Below are 23,039 nucleotides of genomic sequence, written 5' to 3' on the forward strand. Positions count from 1 at the left end.
TACACAAAGTCCATTGCTTTTCTGGAATAGTCACAGTTGCCAAACTTTAAGGGAGAAACATACAGTCATTGGAAACCACACATGCTCTGATAACATAGATAAGCCTTATATGTTGGAAAGATTCTTTCTGGACAATATAAAATAGAGTTGGAGAAAAAAGAATTGACATTTTAACTCAGATCTCAATCACATTTTTTAGATTTGAGAGCCAGAGTGTAAAGATCACATCATACAAACACTAAGGTGCTTTAGGCTTCAATATTTAAATTATTTTTCCTATTCGCATGACATTTATTTTTAATAGAAAGTTTATAATTGGAGGAAACCATTTAACTAAATCATGTTGGCATAGATTTTATTCATTTTAAATGTATACAATATATAGGAAAGAGGTCTAAAAGATATGCACTTGAAGGAATTGCCACCTTTGAGTTTAGGAAATTAATGCCACCTGTGACTTAACAGATTTAGGTCCCACATGACAAAGAGGAATTGCTGATTCCCTATTACATTAAAGACAATTGTTAACACACCTATTTTACCAGGGAGAGGTAGAATGGAATTCCCAGATGATACGTAATTACGTATTTTCAAAATAATTTTAGTCTTCGTTTTAGATGGGGAGTGTTTTCAATGCCCTGTTACTGTTTGTCTTAGTTCACTTGGGCTGCCATAACAAAGCACCACAGACTGGACTACTTAAGCAACAGACATTTATTTTTCACAGTCCTGGAGGCTGGGAAGTTCAAGGTCAAGGTGCTGGTAAGACCTCATTCTGAGGTCTGTTCTCCTGGCTTGTAGGCTCCGCCGTCTTGCTGTGTCCTGACATGACTTCTTTGTGACCAAGATTGGAAGAGAGAGGTAGAGCAAGCTCTCTGGTGTCTCTCATAAGGGCACTAATCCCATCACAAGGGCCCCACCTTCGTGGCCTTATCTAACTCTAATTATCTCCTGGGGAGCCTGTCTCCATATACCATCACATCGAGGCTTAGGGCTTCAACATATGAATTTTAGGTAGACACAAGCATTCAGTCCATAATCGTGTTGACTGTGATTTGCAGGTTGTTGTATGAAAGTTGTGTGGCCCCCCCCACCCCGAATATTCCCTTACGGCGAGTTCCATAATTTGACAGATGGTGAAATCTGACAGTCGTAGACAGTGACATTTAACTGAGGTGGTCTTACGTGTAAGTTTTAAAGAGCTTTTACTGCCATGGAGTAAGGGTTAGAACAGGATTTAATGAACAGTCAAGTGAGGATTGAGCTTGGCCTGAGTGGACTATTTTTCTATTCATGGTTTTTATTTATAATATCTATCATCTCTGGTATTTCGTATTGGAAGTGTATACTGAAATGCTGAGTAAAACAGAGAGTGTGTCATATCATATTTTTCAGAATAAAGACTGAAACAAAGACCCACCCTATAAACCTATGTAACAAATGATCTGCATAACAGCCAGATAAGCAGGATCAGGTGAAAAGAGTGAGTTCTGTGTTTACATACAGATTCCAGAATAAGGCAGACATCCCCTTTAATTTCAAGCCTCTGATAGTATGATCCTTCCTTGTTCAGTTAGAATCCCACATTAAAATATATCACACACCCAGTACACTTTTGACTTTCAAGATAACTACATGCAGAATTAGACTTTGTCTGTTGGGACCACCAGATCAATTACTTTGACTTCATTTCTTGGTCAATTCAGTCAAATAACTGGCTTAAGTGATTTTTTTTTTTTTCCTGCTGAATTTGCCAGGTAACTTCATTTACCTTCATTTAACTATTGAGTTACCACTATGTCCAAGGGCTGTACTAGGCACATTGCAGGGGGTAGGGGGTGGTACAAAGGATTAGAAGGCATAGTCCTAATCTGTTTATTGGTTCACAGTATAAAACTAATTCAGAATGAGAGTCAGTGCTAAGGGCCTGGAATGAACAGGTTTGGTCGTTGGTTGTTTTTGTTTCAATAGATGGTCATTGAGTGCTGTAGCAATTGCAGAATACCACGTGGGCTTCCGCAAGAATGGAACAGAGGGGAGGGAGGAGAGTGTGCTAGTGGGGAAAGGGGTAGTGGAGAATCATTAGCAAAATACTACGATTAAAAAAGGAATCGAATTTTAGGGACCAGCTTTGAAATTAGTCTGGCCTCGGGAGCATGGGCGTGGAAATGACTGAGTTATAAATTAGCAAAACAAGATTATGGAGGGCCTGGAATCTCCAGCCAAGGAGTTTAAGATTTTTCTAAGCACTGGGACCCAGTGCGGTTGTTAAGCAGGTTAACCATGAAATAAAGTTGGTGCTTTGGGAAGATTACTCTGGCAGGGGTGCATTGAAGAGGCTGTAGACAGGAGAGACAAGGTTTCTCTTCTGCCCCTGTTGCCTGGGCGACTCCTTTCTGTTATCACGCTCACAGCCCACCCGCTTGTGCACTGTGGATGCTCTGACGGTCACTGCAGAGCCCTGACCCCAGAGCAAGAGCTGCACCCACATTCTGAAGTCCAGCCCTCAGACCGCCAGACGCTGAGGACAGGAATCACTCAGGTGCACACGTTGGGGCCTCTACAGATTATTGGGTGGTCCAGCTCCCCAACAGCTGGAATCCAAAGGGCAGCACTTTTCTATGTCTTTGGTTCGCTTCCTTCCCCATTACCCCCACTTTATCACTTTTCTTCCGATAAGAAGTTTGCCAGTTTCCCCAAATTCACAAGGTCATTTGCTGAGGAGGAAGGGTAATGTGTGACTAAGCCTTTAACTTGAAACTAGTGACCTGCCATTCATTGATCTCATTTTCTTTTCGCTTTGTTTCTATTTGTAAGAGGCATCTTTGGTTGAGAAGAAGCACGTGTTGTACCTGTAATTGTCAGATGCAGGGCTAGATGTTTTTGCATTTGTTATCTCATGTAATCTTCGCATCAACCTGGTGAAGTCGGTATTTTAATATAACCATTTTACTGACATTGTGCTTATTCAGTCTAGGGTGGCCACAGGGCACAGCAATAAGGGCAGGGGGACAGTATGCACTTGTCACTGTGGCGTGAGCCTTGGAAGTCTGTCAGCTGACCCCCCCCCCCCCCCCCCGCTCAGGTGCACACACACATGTGCATATCCATGTGTCTTTATTCTTTCTTTCTCTCTCTTTCTCCCCTCTGCCTCGCCTCCCCTGGCCCCTTCTTAGCACCCCAATAAACTTTTCTCCTCCACGCAAGGAACAGAGACGGGGTGGAAGAGAGAGAGAGGACTTAGAGGTGGGCGGTGAGTTTGCACGGATCCTGTTCATGTGAATAAAACTCTGCTTTTCAACTGCAAGAGGTCACGACAGCACACCTGGGGATGGGTAGGACTCACACGGACTCCAGGAGGGTGCTGTAACGCCTGTCCTGTGGAAGCCAGGCCCCGCCCGTCCCTTAGCGAGCAATACATCCATGAGGAGGGCACGCGGAGCCAGGAAGGGCAGCAGGGGCAACATCTTCTCTATCCTTGTATTTCCCTTGATTCCGCCTAGCCCTGCAGGTAGCCACGTCACCAGCATACGGATGTAAGTTTCAAGTATAACAACCCTCAGGTCTGTTTCATAAGCTCGGCCATCGCCTGTCCTATACCTCCCTGTAAAGTTGGTCATCGGTACCCACATGTAAGACTTCTTTCTTTAGCTGAGTTTGATCTCTCTGAGGGTTTTTGATTTCCAGTTCTGCTATTTAGTACAGTTGCTCTCCGTTACAACTTCATCTCCATACCAGTTGATAACCGTTCATCCTGTGTCTTCATTCAATCCACTATTGATACTGAATAAAACAGAGCGGAGGTCCACGTATGACAACACACCCTAGAAAGCTCCCTCAGGGATGCAGCCTAGCCAGTCATCCAGAAGTGCTGAGTTTAGTCATGTTAGCAATTCACTAATCCAGTTAACCACAGCATCGTCCAGCCTCTCCCCCTTTATTTTCTCCAGAGCTCCGCTCTCTGAGACATTACGCTGCTACCTTGGCTCTTCACTGAACTTCTCTGCACCTGATTTCTCCCTCGTAAAATGCTGATATCACCACCTCATAGGGGTGTTCTGGGCAGATGCAAGAGGACATGAAGTAGCACGGGGAAGCTCCACTTCACCCCTCTACCTACGGTTCCCGTCCAGTTCTTTGTCCTCCTCTCATGCCTCCCACGTGTGGGGTGGGCTGCCCTGGAAATAGCCACTCTTTCTCCCTGGCTGACTGCTTGGCAGGGATGTTGCCTAGGGGATCTTTCCAACTTCAACATCCTGTGGTTTTACTGATCTTAGGAAAGTTGATTTAGGTTTGTTCAGAATTATTCAGTTAGCATATCATTTTTGTTTCAGGCTTTCAGTATTATCAACATCTATTCTCCACATTGACGACAGGAAACATAGAGTATCTGAAAAGTTTAGCTTTTGAATTTTTTAAAACTTAGCTTAATAATGATCTAAAACTTTACGCTAATTTTTTAAGCAATCTAGCCCAGCACTACTCACATAGTAAACATTTCTTTTCCTGAATTCTCAATAATAAACTTTAATCCAGAAGAGAAACTGCTCTCCTGATGAGCACCTCTGTCCACCCCCCGTTGGGTCCCGAAGGCATCAGGACCCTCCATGGGGGTGATGCGCCCACCAATGCATCCCTTCTGTTTATTGCTCAACATGTGTGTTTGTTCTCTCAGCTCACATCTGTCTTTTCTGTGGTAAACATGAAAGGCAAGCTCTCCATCGTCTTCTCCTCTGAGTTCCCGCTTTGTGTCTACCCTCAGTTTGGAAAAAAAGAGTAGAGACAGTTAAAATATCAGACAGAGACTGAGCAATGTAAAAGTCACAAAGAAATAAGCAGAATTTTCTATAATCAATTTACCTTTTAAGAATGATGGGAATGCCTATGTGATGCCTCCTTATTTTCAACTAAAAGTTAAAATAATGATTCTTAGATCAAATATAGAGATACTTGTAAACTTCCTGAAAATTTTTTGTAAATATAATTACTTTGACACATGAAACACAAAGATTATTTAATTGGAGCAGGACAGATCTTAATATAATTTCATATGGATATGTAAATACCAAGGTTATTTAACTAGCGAGAGAAGCTATAATGGATCTCTTCCTGAGTAACAACATATTCCCTGTACACAGTTGATGTGTGGCTCACATGCCACGTTTTAATGAAAAAAAAAGTCTTAATACTTTTCACAGTAGTCTACATAAAATATAATGGAAGCTTACAAACAGAAGAATATTATCATTTTTATGTTTTAGGAGTGGCAAAGGAATATATAGCAGCGCTATCCTATCAGGACATCCTCACACTCTAGAAAGATTTATTTCATCATGTACATATTCTTGTATATAGCCTGGACCGTGTCATGTGTATGTTCTTTATAGAGGGAGAGTAAGTATCAGTTAATAGAATTTTTTGCAACAATACTGAATACCTACTGGCAGAAAATACTGATTAGTAGATTGGTTCTGAAAGTATTGAGTGTAGGGTAAACTAGCGCTACTGAGGGTATTTCAAACTAAAAATAATATATAAACTAAAAATAATTTTCTGATTTTCAGTTCTTCGGTAATTTTATGGACAGGAGTGAATTTTGCTTCCTCTCAGATACAGGCCTTAAATACAGCCTTTTAACTTGGCTTTATAAACAAATTTTTACCTTTAACTTTTTTAAGGAAAAAAATTGAAAATGCTCTGCACAATATTCTTTCTTGCCTTATTAGGAGCTATGTTGTATGTATTCAGTACTAGTTCTTGATAATTTGTTAACAAGGCGTTTTTAACACTTTGGACAGATGCACATACTGTTTTCAATCTTCACGGTTAATTATTCGATTTTGTATTTGATGCCAGAACACCCTGACTCCTAATCACTGCTCATTGTTGCAAGTCCATTATATTCTAACTGTTTGAGTGCTCCCATTGACCTTGAACTGACATTATAAGCTGTGTCTAATCTTGTCAGTCTATATTTCTAATGCTTCTTTTCTTTCTTCCTTTTTTTCTGATCCCTGTTTAGCATCACAATGGGGCTGCCTCTGAGCCCTGCAGCTGACTCTGCCCGCTCCTCGAGGCATGCCCTATCTCTCATTGCCACGGCCAGACCACCCGCCTTCATCACGACTATAGCCAAAGAGGTGAGAGGAGCTTCTCAGTGTGCTCCATCTTCGCATTTAGAGGAATTATCACATACTGTGAGCCGAGGGTCGTATCTATAGATAATCCTTACAGTTTGTTCTAGAACAATGCAAGTTAATAATTTAGAGCTGGGATGAATACATATGTACCTGGGTGCGTGCACACTGAATTCCACTGAATTCCACGGCAGTGCATTCATTACTTGGTCATTTGCAGTCTCAACGTTAATTCGCAGTTAATAATTTAGAGCTGGGATGAATACATATGTACCTGGGTGCGTGCACACTGAATTCCACTGAATTCCACGGCAGTGCATTCATTACTTGTGCTTTTGCAGTCATTTCTGTTCTCAACGTTAATTCGCTTGTAAATATTTGTATTTACAGTAATTTCTCAATCTGAAATATAGCAGGCTTGTTCAAATTAAAATTGTTCAAAGGCTTGTTCAAATTAAAATCCACATTTTACAAGTGTAAGTATCTACCTATAATCAAAACAAAACTTATTTAACACTGGCTCTCCAACTGTAAACAAAAGTGTAAGTCATAAACTTGCTAATTGTTTTTCCTATTACATGTCACAGGTAAAGACTTGAATGCCAATTGATTCCCGAATTCTTAGTGCTGTAATTGCCCACGTCTAACTGAAAAACTAGTAAAGAACAATGAACCGATTATAAGGTCTTTCCTATAGGTCTTCGTAGTGGGAGAAAAGGCAAGGAAGATAAACTCCTAAATTTTCTTTACAGGTTTGTTCCATTTTGGCACGAATAATGTGCAGACTCGGTGTCCGTGGGGTATGGGCTCTGCCTGAGTTGTTTTTCCTGTAGCTAAGATGAATTTTTAAAATACTAAATAAATACCTCGGAGTCTGCCCTGATAACCTACAACCTACTGGGCCTATGTCTGCCCCAGAGCCATCCTTAATAGGCCTGCAGCAAATATTTGTGGCATGAATGTAGCTAGAAGGGAGGAAAGAAGGGCCTAATAGCAGATTGTATGGGTTTATATGAGGCAGTAGGACTTTGAATTCACACCTAAAATAGATTTGCAGACTAAGGGGCTATGTTTTTCTAATAGTGCACAGCGGTGCAGTGAGAGTCCACTGTGTTTGAAATATACATATGTATGTTATATGTCTATATTTTATAGATAGTATATATCTTTATAAAGTGTATGTATGTATGTATAAATGAACAGATTTATTAGACATGGGATTTTTTTTTTTACCAGTTTTTCATATCAGTGGAATATGCAGAGATACTAATATTGAATATACTGAATAAGCCTTACATTAGTCTGATACAGATACAGGTCGTATAAAGGCCAGGCATTAAAGTGCCTCTTTAAAGAGAGTAAACAAGTATTTTATATTAATTGTGTTTTTGAACTTAATTTTCACCATTTACATATGAGTATTTTTAAACGAACTGTTAGAATAGCCATGCTTGGGGTTTGTTCTACTCCAGCATTTGACTAGAAAGGTAATTTTTAAATATTTTAATGTTAATGGTCTAACTAATTGCCAATGATTCCCACATTCTTAGTGTTCTAACTAATATTTTAATGTAATAGTCCACATTTATTACCTTTTTTTTTTTTTTTTTTTTTTGCGTTATACGGGCCTCTCACTGTTGTGGCCTCTCCCGTTGCGGAGCACAGGCTCCGGACGCGCAGGCTCAGCGGCCATGGCTCACGGGCCCAGCCGCTCCGCGGCATGTGGGATCTTCCCGGACCGGGGCACGAACCCGTGTCCCCTGCATCGGCAGGCGGACTCTCAACCACTGCGCCACCAGGGAAGCCCAACACATTTATTACCTTTTAAAAACAAGTTTTCCACTTCGCTTAGAGGTTTAGAGTAAAATACTGAGGTATTTCTCACCATGACAGCTGTCCCTAACCCCACCCCATGCCCACTCCTGCATGGCTGGCCCAGGGCCTGTTAATGCTGTTTTTCCTCTGAACTGTTAAGACTTAAAATTTGTACAAGGAAGAAAAATCACACTGAACTTACATTACAGTTGACCCTTGAACAACATGGGCTTGAACTGCGCAGGTCCACTTATATGCGAATTTTTTTCAGTAGTAAATACTACAGGACTGAACCTTCTTGTGGATGGTTGAATCCTTGGACACAGAGTGCCGACTGTAAGTTGTACACGGATTTTCAACTCCGTGGAGGGTTGGCGCCCCTAACTCCCAGCGTTGTTCAAGGGTCAGCTGTATTTACACAGTGTTCATTATTTTTGGAGGTATTTTTTTTAAGATTTCCCAACTTGATTATAAAGCACCTCGAATGGTGCCTGAGACACAGTAAGTGCTATGTAAGCATCATTTACCATTATTAATTGAGAACAAAAATCATGTCTTATATGCACTGGTGTCTCCTAACTGCTACCCACCTCAATGCCGAATATGCAAGATTCACAAATCTTCCGTTTGTCCCTTTTTAAAAATGTCATGGTGATATTGTATTAAAGTCTCATATAATGCCCAAGAACTAGAATTCTATTAGGGAATACATACTGAGTGTTTATTGTACTAAGTACTTTCTTTGTAATTAAAAGTGTTTCCTGACCCACCCCAAGACATTTGTTTTGTTGATTTTTTTTTCTGTTGTATTAGTAAGTGAAAAACCAGTGGCTAGAAATGTAAAAGTCTATCAAGTGTCGACCATATCTACAGCATGGAAATATTTTTCTAGGTGCACAGACATACTGCTCTTGCAGCAAATACCCAATCCCAGCAGAATATGCACACCACAACTCTTGCCCGAGCTAAAGGGGAAATTCTGAGAGTCATTGAAATTCTTATTGAAAAGATGCCCACGGATGTCGTGGATCTTCTCGTGGAGGTAAGAATATTCTGTTTTAAATTATATCAGTACATCCACAGCTAGATTAAATATTCTAGTGTAGTACTATAAATCAGCATCTTTATTTCCAGCACCTCTAAAAGAAAGAAAGAGATGACTAAAATGAATGAACTTTTGTATCATTTCTGGAGACTTTATTTAACTTTCCTCAAAAATCAAAATGATTGCTATGTCCATTTACCATTCACATGGAATGGGCTGTATTAGAGTAGTTTTTAAACGTTATAGTCTCTTCGTATCTTTCACTATACGTAAAACAGAACATAGAGTGTGCTTGAATAAAAGCTACCTATCCTGTACATAAATAGGAATTGCCTTTCAAGTAAACAAGTCTGTTTTCTTTATTTTACTGTGTGCTGTCTTCAAAAAATGGTTTTCACAGGTAAGAGAAAGGATGGCCTAAGTTTAAAGTAAGTACACTGTAATTTTAGTAAATATACTGTAGTTTTAAATATCAAAATCAAACTATGTAGAATTTTAATGCCAATGAGGCCTAAGTTAATAATTTAAATTATGGAAAATTAAGTATTTGAAACTAATTTTAGATTTGTGTCTTTTCTGTAAAGGTTATGGACATCATTATGTACTGCCTTGAAGGATCTTTAGTTAAAAAGAAAGGTCTTCAGGAATGTTTCCCAGCCATCTGCAGGTAAAGAAGCCTTCAATAGCATGCAAAATAAATAATTTTTAGTAACAAATAATTTAAAACAATTTTTTGAGCAGGCTGAGTTAGTAGTTGTGCCCAATTAGAATTCCAATTATGAATTAATATCTGCTTACTTTCTAAAACAATTTAAGCACCTTATATTTAGTCAAAAACACAACTATAATAGAACCACTATTTGAAATTGTGTTGTGAAGAGGTTTTCTCAAAACCTAAAAAAAATGAGTAAGAGATAGCATCTATTAAATATGTCTGTATTCTTATATCCATTACTCAAATTAGCTTTTACATTACAAAAAGGAGAGCCAGGAAGCTATAACTTAGAGGACGAAGATATACTTTCCAGCCAATAGAAACCTTTATGCCAACTTTTTGCTGGTAAATTTTATTTTTGATATAAGGGCCAGCATTTGCATATTGTCCTACTAAGTATAGGTGTTTTCCCTCTGAGAAAACAGGCCAAGAGCAGTTCAAAGAAGTCAAGAACAGTTAAAACTTTTATAAACAATGTTGTATAAGTGAAGTATAACTCTAATAATTTGTATGTGTACGGCATTTAATTGTTATGAAGTGAAGATTTTTTAAATGTCGAATGTAGTCACCTTATGTTTATTTTTCTCTTAAAGTAGTTTTTGGCTCTCAGAATGTTTATAGCTTGAGGTACATTTTGTTTTAAAAAAAATTTTTTTTAAATAGATTTATTTATTTATTTTTGGCTGCGTTGGGTCCTCGTTGCTGTGCACGGGCTTTCTCTAGTTGCGGCGAGCGGGGGCTGCTCTTCGTTGCGGTGCGCGGGCATCTCACTGTGGTGGCTTCTCTTGCTGTGGAGCACAGGTTCTAGGCACCCAGGCTTCAGTAGTTGTGGCACGCGGCCTCAGTAGTTGTAGCTCGCTGGCTCTAGAGCGCAGGCTCAGTAGTTGTGGCGCACGGGCTTAGTTGCTCCGCAGCATGTGGGATCTTCCCATACCAGGGCTCGAACCCATGTCCCCTGCATTGGCAGGTGGATTCTTAACACTGCACCACCAGGGAGGTCCCTAAAAATTTTTTTACCTCCATGTGTTCAGTAGAAAGAGTGTTAAAATCTATTGAAAGTAATTGTTTTTGTAGAAAACAGAGCAACCACTGAGTCATAATTACATAACATTTTTCTTTTTAAGACAAGCTCAGTGATATCCTTACTTATGTTTGCTCAGTTCTGTGAGTATATTGTAGTGGAAGGCTTTATTTCAGACTCTAAGTTTCCTGAAAGCAGTGGCGTTACACTATGCATCTTTATGCCTTTTGTATTTCCTGGCATTTCAAAAATATTTGCTGAATTAATTGTACTCTGCGTCCTCCCATGTCTTTCGTCATATTTACAGTAGATTTTACAGCCTAGTCTCTTCATTTTGCTGTTTCTGATTTATGCCATCCAGAAGTTAAATCAAGAACACATAGAAAAAGATTATGCTGTAGTATGCATGTGTACAGATATTTTCTTGTGATATAGAGTAGGCATGTTAGGATACAGTAATTTTTTAACATCATGCCACATTAATTCTGGTTTGTGTTCTTTTTATTAAAAATTATATGTATTAAATGTTTTTGTATAATTAACTGATGTTAAAAATACATGTAGTTGTTATATTTCCAGTCGATTATTCTCTAAGGAAATGTCTATGCAAAAATGGACATTTATCTGTCACTTAGTGGAGGTGAGGAAGCAGTTTCATTAGGGATTATCTTACTGAAGGTTAGCAAAGCATTGCTTACAGCAGTCACTGCTGTGTAAATAACCCTCCTGGAGCTAACGTGAGGGAATTGTTCAACATGTAAAGGGCCTACCTTTGCCCTTGCTGGATGCCTGACTTCTCCCCAGTTCCTTCAGTCACCTTACCTTCTGCGCATCCACTTTGGTTTGCTCTTGTTTAATCACTGGAGAGCAAGGTTTCTGCTTGAATGCTAAGGAGGCAGGTGTCTAAACGGAATGCTCGGTACCAGTTTTTTTCTGATTTGGCAGAAAGCAATTGTATTTTGTTTATTAATTTAATAACATTTATTGAACATCTACTGTGTATCAAGTGCTGACTAGGCTCTGGGGGTGCAATGATGAATGAGATGATGTCCTCAAGGAGCACAGTGTCTAACAGGGCAGTTAATTATTTTTTGTTTTGTTTTGTTGTTTGTTTGTTTGTTTATACTGCAGGTTCTTATTAGTCATCAATTTTATACACATCAGTGTATCCATGTCAATCCCAATCGCCCAGTTCATCACACCACCATCCCCACCCCACCGCGGTTTTCCCCCCTTGGTGTCCATACGTTTGTTCTCTGCATCTGTGTAGGGCAGGTAATTATAAAGATGAGTAACGCCAGGGTGCTGTGTTATGTGCTGGGAGAGAATTATGTACGAGGGACAGGGTTGGGCAATAAATGCAGTGCTTAACTCTGGATATGGGAGGCTTAGAGAGTTCACAGAAGAGTGCTGTGGAGCACAGGTTCTAGGCACCCAGGCTTCAGTAGTTGTGGCACGCGGCCTCAGTAGTTGTAGCTCGCTGGCTCTAGAGCGCAGGCTCAGTAGTTGTGGCGCACGGGCTTAGTTGCTCCGCAGCATGTGGGATCTTCCCATACCAGGGCTCGAACCCATGTCCCCTGCATTGGCAGGTGGATTCTTAACACTGCACCACCAGGGAGGTCCCTAAAAATTTTTTTACCTCCATGTGTTCAGTAGAAAGAGTGTTAAAATCTATTGAAAGTAATTGTTTTTGTAGAAAACAGAGCAACCACTGAGTCATAATTACATAACATTTTTCTTTTTAAGACAAGCTCAGTGATATCCTTACTTATGTTTGCTCAGTTCTGTGAGTATATTGTAGTGGAAGGCTTTATTTCAGACTCTAAGTTTCCTGAAAGCAGTGGCGTTACACTATGCATCTTTATGCCTTTTGTATTTCCTGGCATTTCAAAAATATTTGCTGAATTAATTGTACTCTGCGTCCTCCCATGTCTTTCGTCATATTTACAGTAGATTTTACAGCCTAGTCTCTTCATTTTGCTGTTTCTGATTTATGCCATCCAGAAGTTAAATCAAGAACACATAGAAAAAGATTATGCTGTAGTATGCATGTGTACAGATATTTTCTTGTGATATAGAGTAGGCATGTTAGGATACAGTAATTTTTTAACATCATGCCACATTAATTCTGGTTTGTGTTCTTTTTATTAAAAATTATATGTATTAAATGTTTTTGTATAATTAACTGATGTTAAAAATACATGTAGTTGTTATATTTCCAGTCGATTATTCTCTAAGGAAATGTCTATGCAAAAATGGACATTTATCTGTCACTTAGTGGAGGTGAGGAAGCAGTTTCATTAGGGATTATCTTACTGAAGGTTAGCAAAGCATTGCTTACAGCAGTCACTGCTGTGTAAATAACCCTCCTGGAGCTAACGTGAGGGAATTGTTCAACATGTAAAGGGCCTACCTTTGCCCTTGCTGGATGCCTGACTTCTCCCCAGTTCCTTCAGTCACCTTACCTTCTGCGCATCCACTTTGGTTTGCTCTTGTTTAATCACTGGAGAGCAAGGTTTCTGCTTGAATGCTAAGGAGGCAGGTGTCTAAACGGAATGCTCGGTACCAGTTTTTTTCTGATTTGGCAGAAAGCAATTGTATTTTGTTTATTAATTTAATAACATTTATTGAACATCTACTGTGTATCAAGTGCTGACTAGGCTCTGGGGGTGCAATGATGAATGAGATGATGTCCTCAAGGAGCACAGTGTCTAACAGGGCAGTTAATTATTTTTTGTTTTGTTTTGTTGTTTGTTTGTTTGTTTATACTGCAGGTTCTTATTAGTCATCAATTTTATACACATCAGTGTATCCATGTCAATCCCAATCGCCCAGTTCATCACACCACCATCCCCACCCCACCGCGGTTTTCCCCCCTTGGTGTCCATACGTTTGTTCTCTGCATCTGTGTAGGGCAGGTAATTATAAAGATGAGTAACGCCAGGGTGCTGTGTTATGTGCTGGGAGAGAATTATGTACGAGGGACAGGGTTGGGCAATAAATGCAGTGCTTAACTCTGGATATGGGAGGCTTAGAGAGTTCACAGAAGAGGAAGCAGAATAATAATAATAATAATAATAATAATAATAATAATAATAATAATAATGGAGTCTTGGAAAGTTTCACAAAGGAGAAGGCAGACTAATAATAATAATTTCCTTTTACTAAAGGAGAAAAGTACTTTAATAAAAGTGGCTGCCAAACGGAGAGAAGGATTTGCCCTCCGCAGGGGTTTGGGGGGTGGTGGTAGGAGTGGTGGTGGGTTCTGGGAAAGCTTCACCGAAGAGTTGATGGGGTGAGCTTTGCAGAATAAGTAAGTGTGTGCCATCTGGAACTGCAGAAAGAATCATACTGACCAGTGTTTGGAGGTACAGAAGTATACAGTGAGTTTGGCAAACGCTGTGTGGGAGTGGCTGGAATGTAGGTAGGTTGGAAGTCTAGCATAGTGCCACAGGATAGGGCTTTGAGTTCCATACACAGGAATGTGGTTATTATTCTGCAAGCAATGGCGAGTCAGCAGAGTTTAAGCAACACATGTAATTCTCTTTCCAGAACATAGTTGATAAGATATAATCTCATGAAACATAGGATTTATAACAAATGGTTATAAATTGAGGTAGTTAACTACCTCTTAATAAATTGTATTTGATATTATTAGAGCTGTGAAGATATAAGCCATAAAAAGTCAGTGCATAAACGTAGAAAGATGAATAACAATATAAGGCTGTATAATAGCTTGTACTAAATGTTAGTTGGAACAGATAATAAATCATGGAGGACTTCAGAGAACACTAAGCTTAGATGGGACCTCCAAAGTTTTACAGGTCGATGCCATGCTACTTATTTAGGCTGATTTGTACTAGACTGATAAATGAACAACAACAAACATATTAACATATCAACAGAAGTAAAAATTACTTTATTGAAAACCTGCCATGTTTGTACCATTGTATGTGCCTTACAGCACTTATTTGCCCTCTACTTATAAATAAATGCTTTTCACTAAATATGAAACTCTAGTCAAAGTCAGTGATGTCAATATCTGTGGTCCAATCAGGTGAAATTTGTTTTTAAAATCTTTATATAATGTTGTATTCTTTTTGTTTGTTTGTTTGTCTTCTTCTTTCCTTTACCCTTTCTTAAAGATGCTATGGGTTTTAGCTTAGGCTAACCTCTATAATGTTGCTACATACCAATATTCAGTTCTTATGGTTGGTAGGTCATAAAAAACTATAAAACTTCATTTAGTATTGCTTTTTTTAATGAGATGATATTTGTCAAAGCACCTAGCAGAATACTTGTCATTTAGGTATTCAGAGAATATTAGTTTCCTCGTGGGGGGTCTCTCCATCTGAACAATAATGTGAAAACCCAAAATGTGTGTAAGAAATTAGTTAATATTTATTTGAAAGAATTTTATATGCATAAAAACTACAGGATGGCATTATTATCGTTTTCATATATGTAAAAAAAATTGGTTTACTTCCCAAAATATTAAATAAATTTTAGTCAATGTTATAAAGATGCTCCTCACATCTAAAGTTGTATTAATTCAATTAAGAGCTATTCTAGTATCCTGAAGTCATTGCATATTTAAAAATCAAAAGTACTCTCATTTGGGTTATACATAAATTTCACTATTTTCTGAGTACCAAGATGAAGTAGGATCGTCAAATGCGGAATGATCCTAAGATTGGTTTTCTTGTTTTTTAGATTTGTTTTGTTTTTTAACCTTGACAAGTAGGCTTGTGATTCTGATATGCATCTGGGTTCAGAATTTTAAAACTTGAACGTGGTAATTTCTCTGAGATTTTCTTTACTGTTAGTAACTTGGCAATTATTTTTCAGATTGTATTTAAAATTTCCATTTGATTGGTGCCATGAAAGTCTTGGCTTTAAGCTTAGGCTGACCTCTGTATTGTATGTTGCTACATACCAATAGTCCGTTTATTCAGGTTTGTTTTTTTATTCATTCATTTATTCAGGTTTATTAATGATTATATGATTTAATATACAATTTAATGAGTGGTGAATCCATACCCTGAAGTATGTTGTTAAATAAATTTCTTTGTCCTCTGACATATTTACTCAAAACATATTTAAGTTTAAGCTACAAATTGTAAATACAATGAAAGAAAGAAGGATTGATACAGAAAGTTTGATTTTTCTAAGTTTGTTCATATAATATTTTTCCATCAGTTAAAGCTTCTTGTAATATCTTCTGCTTGAAAACAGAAGTGGATTAGAACACATGCCAGTAAAATTTGATATAATTCTGTCTTCTTACTGACCTGCAACTCACTTGTTGATATTAAAATATGAGGTTATAGCACCGCAGAAATGAATAATTTGCCAGACTTGAGCCATATGTTTGTATCTAAACTTCTTAGCATCCAGTGTGCAAAGAGGAGCAGACCATCAATGCCTGAGTCACAATGTTCAGATGATAGAAGTAGAGCAGTTGTTCAAGAGGAGCATACCTGTTTGTAGGACTGAGTCCTCAGAAGAATTTCCATCTGCGGAGCAGGTGGTTGAATCTGCCAATGTGGGACCTGTGGAAACGGACAGCCAACTGTCATAAGGCGTTTTATGTAAGGGTTTGAACATCTGCAGATACTGAAGGACGGCCATATGCAGTTTATAGACTCAGTTGTTTTACAGATTTGGTGACTCTCAAGAATGTCTTGGGAAAGAGCTCACACAAGTCAATATTAAAATACATTCAGTGCCTGTTAGTTGAGAGAACTAAGGACACTAAACACAGGTATTAAGTGCTCACTCTCTGTTAGGCCCTCTGGGGAATAATGATCTCTAAGTGTAGTTCCTGGACTATCTTCAAGAGAATTACCTGATTTCTAGGCTCCCCCCGAGAGCCACTGCATCAGACTCTCAGGAAGCCTGATGACGCTTATGCACACTAAAGTTCGAAAACAAGTGCTCTAATAATCCAAAATCAAGAAAACAAAACCTGAGTCATTGTCCTTTGTGACCATGTTCTGTTATGTCAGAGCCTGTATCCTAGAATGCCTTTCTGTTTACATATTGAGTAAACTCAGAATTTCCAAGGAAACATCTAAAGACAGCCCTTCAGCTCCTGCATTCCAGTGATGCACTTAATTTTTAAAGACTTGCCCTTAGACAGTAGCACAGAATGCCTGCCAGAGACTTTAACTTCAAACTGTTCATTAATTGACTTTTATCTAAAACTCCAGTGAAAAAACCCAGAACAATTAGAAGTTAGTTTAAAAAACACAGGGTCCATTTATCCCTCTACATATTCTAGTTTATATCCCTAGATTAAGCTAAACCATCAGAGAGCTGCCTGTTTGGACCACATTGTCTGACCTCCTTCAGTGTTCCCTTCCCCAAGTTCCTTGTCAGTGTTTTGCCTGCAGTTTGCACTGAGGAACCTGCCATGTGAGTGTCTTAAGAAGGTTGACAGTGCAGTTACTGTAAGGGTCATGCTGATGTCCATTGTTTAGGGTCCCTTCCATAAGGACTCAATAAAAACATTTCTTTCAAATCCAGATGACAGGCATTTTTTGTTCGTTTTGTCCTAAGGAACAAGTATATATTTTTTGTTTTTAATTATACTTAACCAGAGTTAATGTAAACATTTTGCTTTGGTCATTGGGCAGCTCAAAACCAAATTCCCCACCTAACTTTAGTAGTTATGGCTTGGATCTCCTATTCTCTTTATCTCATCATCACACCTCAAGCTTATCTTCCTTTTCTATCTTTTTACTGAATTATGTTCTATAAGCTTCCCTAAGTCTTTTCTGTAATATGTGTATATATATATATATGTACTTATGTACATATGTATGTGTATGTGAAATATAACATGTTTATAATTTTATTTCAGAGGCATGGAAACAAAGATAATCATTTTACATATAATACTATGATTATTTTCTAAAAATTAAAAAACGTCTTCTTTGTATTAATTGAAATATCCTAGATCTTCCTGGAGTAATTTATGTATCTGTGGATATTTGTCTATATTTTATTTAGTAAAAGATACAAAAATAACAATTTTTTAAATTGAAGTGTAGTTGATTTACAATATTGTGTTAATTTCAGGTGTACAACAAAGTGACTCAGTTTTTTTTTCAGATTATATTCCATTATAGGTTATTACAAGATATTGAATATCGTTCCCAGCGCTATACAGTAAATCCTTGTTGCTTATCTCTTTTATGTATATTAGTTTGTATCTGTTAATCCCATATTCCTAATTTGTCCCTCCTTCCCTCCCTCTCCCCTTTGGTAACCATAAATTTGTTTTCATGTCTGTGAGTCTGTTTCTGTTTCATATACAGATTCATTTGTATTATTTTTAGTATTACATATGTAAGTGATATTTGTCTTTCTCTGTTTGACTTACTTCACTAAGTATGATATTCTCTAGGTCCATCCATGTTGCTGCAAATAGCAATATTTCATTCTTTTTTATGGCTTAGTAATATATATATATATATATATCACATCTTCTTAAGCCAATTGTCTGTTGATGGACACTTGGGTTGTTTCCATGTCTTGGCTATTGTAAATAGTGCTGCTGTGAACATTGGGGTGCATGTATCTTTTCAAATTAAAGTTTTTGTTTTTTTCTGGATTTATGCCCAGGAGTAGAATTGCTGGATCATATGGTAGCTCTATTTTTAGTTTTTTAAGGAACCTCCATACTGTTTTCCATAGTGGCGGCACCAGTTTACATTCCCACCAACAGTGTAGGAGAGTTCCCTTTTCTCCACACTCTCTCCAGCATTTATTATTTGTAGACTTTTTGATGATAGCCATTCTGACCAGTGTGAGGTTATACCTCATTGTGGTTTTGATTTGTATTGTTGGCCATCTGTATGTCTTCTTTGGAAAAATGCTATGTAGGTCTTCTGTCCATTTTTTAATTGGGTTGTTTGTTTTTTTGATATTGAGTTGTATATTTCAGATATTGACTCCTTTTCAGTCACATCATTTGCAAATATTTTGTCCCATTCCGTAAGTTGTCTTTTTGTTTTGTTAATAGCTTCCTTTGCAGTGCAAAAGCTTTAAAGTTTGAGTGTGTTCCATTTATTTATTTTTGCTTTTATTTCGTTTGCCTTGGGTGACTAATCTAAGAAAATATCGCTACATTTTATGTCAAGGAATGTTTTACCTATGTTTTCTTCTAGGAGTTTAATAGTGTCATGTCTATATTTAGGTCTCTAAACCATTTTTAGTTTATTTTTGTATATGGTGTGAGGAAGTGTTTTGATTCCATTGATTTACATGTAGCAGTCCAGCTTTCCCAGTACCACGTGTCAAAGAGACTTTCTTTTCCCATAGTGTATTCTTGCCTCCTTTGTCATAGATTAATTGACCCTAGGTGTGTGGATTTATTTCTGGGCTCTCTATTCTGTTTCATTGACCTACGTATCTGTTTTTGTGCCAGTACCATGCTGTTTTGATTACTGTAGCTCTGTAGTATAATGTGAAGTCTGGAAGTTTTATGCCTCCAGCTTTGTTCTTTTTCCTCAGGATTGCTTTGGCAATTTTGAGCCATTTATGGTTCCATATTTAAAAAATTACAATTTTAGCTTCTGTGTAAACTTTATAGTCAGATTTAAATATTTCCTAATATTTACATTTTAGTTCCAGGGATATTGTTAAAAATACAGTGGTATCCATTAATAATACAAGAAAATTACTCAGATTTCATTGCCTGTGAGAGGCTATAGCATACATATCCTTCAAAACATAGTTATTCAAAATAGTTCTATCACCAGATTTTGCATCACTGTAACTAATAAAGCTAATTTATTATATAGGAATTAAACTGCATTCTTTCTAGAACACAGATATATTAGCAACAAGATTGCTGCAACATTGAATTAATTTTATGTTTATGAATAAGCAGACTAAGAAGTACAGTAAGGTAATATTTAAGAAATGAATTCCTCTAGATTCTCTCCCATCTCATTGCACTTTGCTTTGCCTTTGTCAATCTCCTGGATCAGGGGTCCCCAACCCCCGGGCCATGGACCAGTACCAGTCTGTGGCCTGTTAGGAACTGGGCTGCACAGCAGGAGGTGAGCAGCAGGTGAGCAAGTGAAGCTTTATCTGTATTTACAGCCAGATGTAAATACAGATGAAGCAATCTCCCTATTGCTGGCATTACTGCCTGAGCTCTTCCTCCTGTTAGATCAGTGGCGCCATTAGATTCTCATAAGAGTGCGAGCCCTACTGTGAACTGCACTTGTGAGGGATCTAGGTTGTGCACTCCTTATGAGAATCTAATGCCTGATGATATGAGGTGGAGGTGAGGCAGTGATGCTAGCACTGGGGAGCGGCTGCAAATACAGATTATCATTAGCAGAGAGGTTTGACTTCAGAGACACCATAATAAATCAATGCGCTTCATAGCACAAGGAGATCAGCTCCGTGCTTTTTGACCCCCTACAGGGGTGGGATAGGGAGGGTGGGAGGGAGACGCAAGAGGGAGGGGATATGGGGATATATGTATACGTATAGCTGATTCACTTTGTTATACAGCAGAAATTAATGCAACCTTGTAAAGCAATTATACTCCAATAAAGATGTTTAAAAAAAATAAATCAATGTGCTTGAATCATCCCAAAACCATCCTTCCCCACCCCCAACCCCCACCCCGGTCCATAGAAAAACTGTCTTCCAAGAAACTGGTCCCTGGTGCTAAAAAGGTTGGGGACCACTGTCCTAGGTGATCTTCCAAAAGGCATCATCCAGCTCTCTAGATGATTATTATTAGAGGCAGAAGTACGGAGGGTTCTGAGTAATTTACATTTAATTGCCGAGACTATAAATGATACAGCATCCTCAGTTAAAAATATCCTAGACACTAAGAAAGTTAGAACTAACTTTTTTCGAGGTTTGGAAGGGTAAACATCACTGAAGTTTCCTCAGAATTCACTGTTAAAATTTAGTTATCAGTTGCTTTGTTACTGAACTTGAATATCCTTGTGAAGACCCTCATATACAGACCAACCAGCATGAAGCATGCCATGCTTGACTCAGTTTGATTAATTATTTCTCCCTTTGGTCACCATATAAACACTGTCTCATTTTACACTACTATATTTGATGCAGTAGCACAAAATACAAAAGTTTAGAAATGCACAGATGTTACTAAACTAAGAGAAAAGCAGTATAACACACACACAAGTATGATATATACTTGTTCTGAAATGAATACTTTAAGGGTTTGTTATTCATTTTGCAAAAGTATTCTTCTAAAATTGAAGTATAGTTGATTTACAATGTTGTGTTCATTTCTGCTGTACAAAAAATATTCTTTACTAATCTCAGAATAGAAAAATTTAAGCTCTCATAAACTACTGACTATCAAAGCTCAGTTAGAAAGGAAGATAAAGTACCTCTGGAAATATAATGAAATTAAAATAGAATTTTTAAATTTAAGGCAATTTTATTATGTTCTTAAGGGCTTGTAGTGAGATAATACATAACAAATAAAGGATTAGAGATTTTTAAATAAAATAGTAAGTTGATAGGAAAATATGATTATATTTGGATAGTAAGAGGTTTTAGGATTTTTTCATAGCAAAGATTAGATATGCCTCTACATGTGATTTTTAATCACTTACAGCTCCTCAATTATGCATATTATGAGTAGCTTGAAGAAAGGGGTTTTTGCATCCATTTCTTTTATTGTTCCCCATAGCAAGTAGTAGAGGGCTTCATCTGGCCAAAAGCCATATACCCCAGAATTCTCACATAGATCCTTTTATCATGCATTTTTATTCTTTTAAGTGGAGGCAATTTATTTGATGTATAACTAAGAGTGATTTGATTTTATGCCTATTAAAGACTTGTCAAATAAATTCATAGATTCAGACAAAATCCTTTGTTGAGCTCTGTCCCAGTTTTTAGTTTAGAAAATCTGAACACTCAATATAGGCACTCAATAACTGTGGTTGAATAATGCTACCAGCTATGCTGCTTCATGTGTTTAGTCCTTAATTTCGTCATAATAAATGGTACCAGTTATTTCACTTAAGTGGTGACCTTGCTGCATTATTTTTATTCAATTACAAGTTGTAGAATTTGGAATCTGCAAAGGACCTCACGTTATAAATTACCCACCTCTAGCCTTCATTTGACAAACGGACAAACTTACGAGTATTCTTGTGCTGACGATCAGATGAAAGTGAAGCCCAGCTTGACTGAACGGATCTCACACCTGCTCTGTATTCTGCAGGGCGGGGTGTGCACCTGCTGCATAGGCACCCATGTGACACAGTTGCTCCATCTCAGCAGAGGATGAGATGGCTGTTTCTGTATTCCAGGCCCAGGACTCTTCCTTACTTCATACTTCCTTTACCATCCTCTCTCAACTCCCCTTGCTCCTTAGATAACCCTTCTCTCAGTTTTTTTTTAAAGATTTTTTTTGATGTGGACCATTTTTTCTTAATGTCTTTATTGAATTTGTTACAATATTGCTTCTGTTTTATGTTTTGGTTTTTTGGCCATGAGGCATGTGAGATCTTAGCTCCCTGACCAGAGATCAAACCCACACCCCCTGCATTGGAAGGCAAAATTTCAACCACTGGACCACCAGGGAAGTCCCCTCTTCTCTCAATTTTATCCTCAATTTCTCTTTCTCTGTCTGGAAACGTGCTATTATCTCTCATTTGAAACCCTTCCTTTCCTCTGCGTCTCCTCTCTCCACTGTCCAGCCTCTCATCTCTCCTTCCCTAGGAAGAAGAGCCTGTGCTCTGTCCATTTTGTCACCTCTCCTGCCCTTTTGATCGACTGTCATCTGGTCTTTGCCCCCACTGTTTTGCTAATCTCTCTCTCTTCCCCTGGTTACAAACAACTTTTTTTTTTTTTGGCTGCATTGGGTCTTCGTTGCTGCAAGTGGGGGCTCCTGTTCACAGCGACGCGCAGGCTTCTCATTGTGGTGGTGGCTTCTCTTGTTGTAGAGCACAGGCTCTAGGAGCGCAGGCTTCAGTAGTTGTGTCATGTGGGCTCAGCAGTTGTGGCTTGCAGGCTCTAGAACGCAGGCTCAGTAGTTGTGGCACACGGGCTTAGTTGCTCTGCGGCATATGGAATCTTCCTGGACGAGGGATCGAACCAGTGTCCCCTGCATTGGCGGGTGGATTCTTGACAACTGCACTACCCAGGGAGGTCCCTACAAACAACTTTTTTTTTTTTAACATCTTTATTGGAGTATAATTGCTTTACAATGGTGTGTTAGTTTCTGCTTTATAACAAAGTGAATCAGTTATACATATACATATGTTCCCATATATCTTCCCTCTTGCGTCT

General features: G+C 38.3%; 1 protein-coding gene across 8 annotated transcripts in view; it reads left to right on the forward strand.

The window, feature by feature from the left end:
• WDR7 (WD repeat domain 7) overlaps positions 1 to 23,039 on the forward strand; it is a 375,792-nt gene that overhangs the window by 261,526 nt on the left and 91,227 nt on the right. For all 8 annotated transcript variants that reach the window (XM_028480810.2, XM_028480811.2, XM_028480813.2 and 5 more), the window contains 3 exons: positions 6,023 to 6,140; positions 8,845 to 8,994; positions 9,582 to 9,664. In XM_028480810.2, coding sequence (XP_028336611.1) covers positions 6,023 to 6,140; positions 8,845 to 8,994; positions 9,582 to 9,664 — 351 coding nt within the window. The remainder of the gene's footprint in view (positions 1 to 6,022; positions 6,141 to 8,844; positions 8,995 to 9,581; positions 9,665 to 23,039) is intronic.

The sequence above is a fragment of the Physeter macrocephalus genome, chromosome 19 (assembly GCF_002837175.3).
Source record: "Physeter macrocephalus isolate SW-GA chromosome 19, ASM283717v5, whole genome shotgun sequence".
Taxonomy (NCBI): Eukaryota; Metazoa; Chordata; class Mammalia; order Artiodactyla; family Physeteridae; genus Physeter; species Physeter macrocephalus.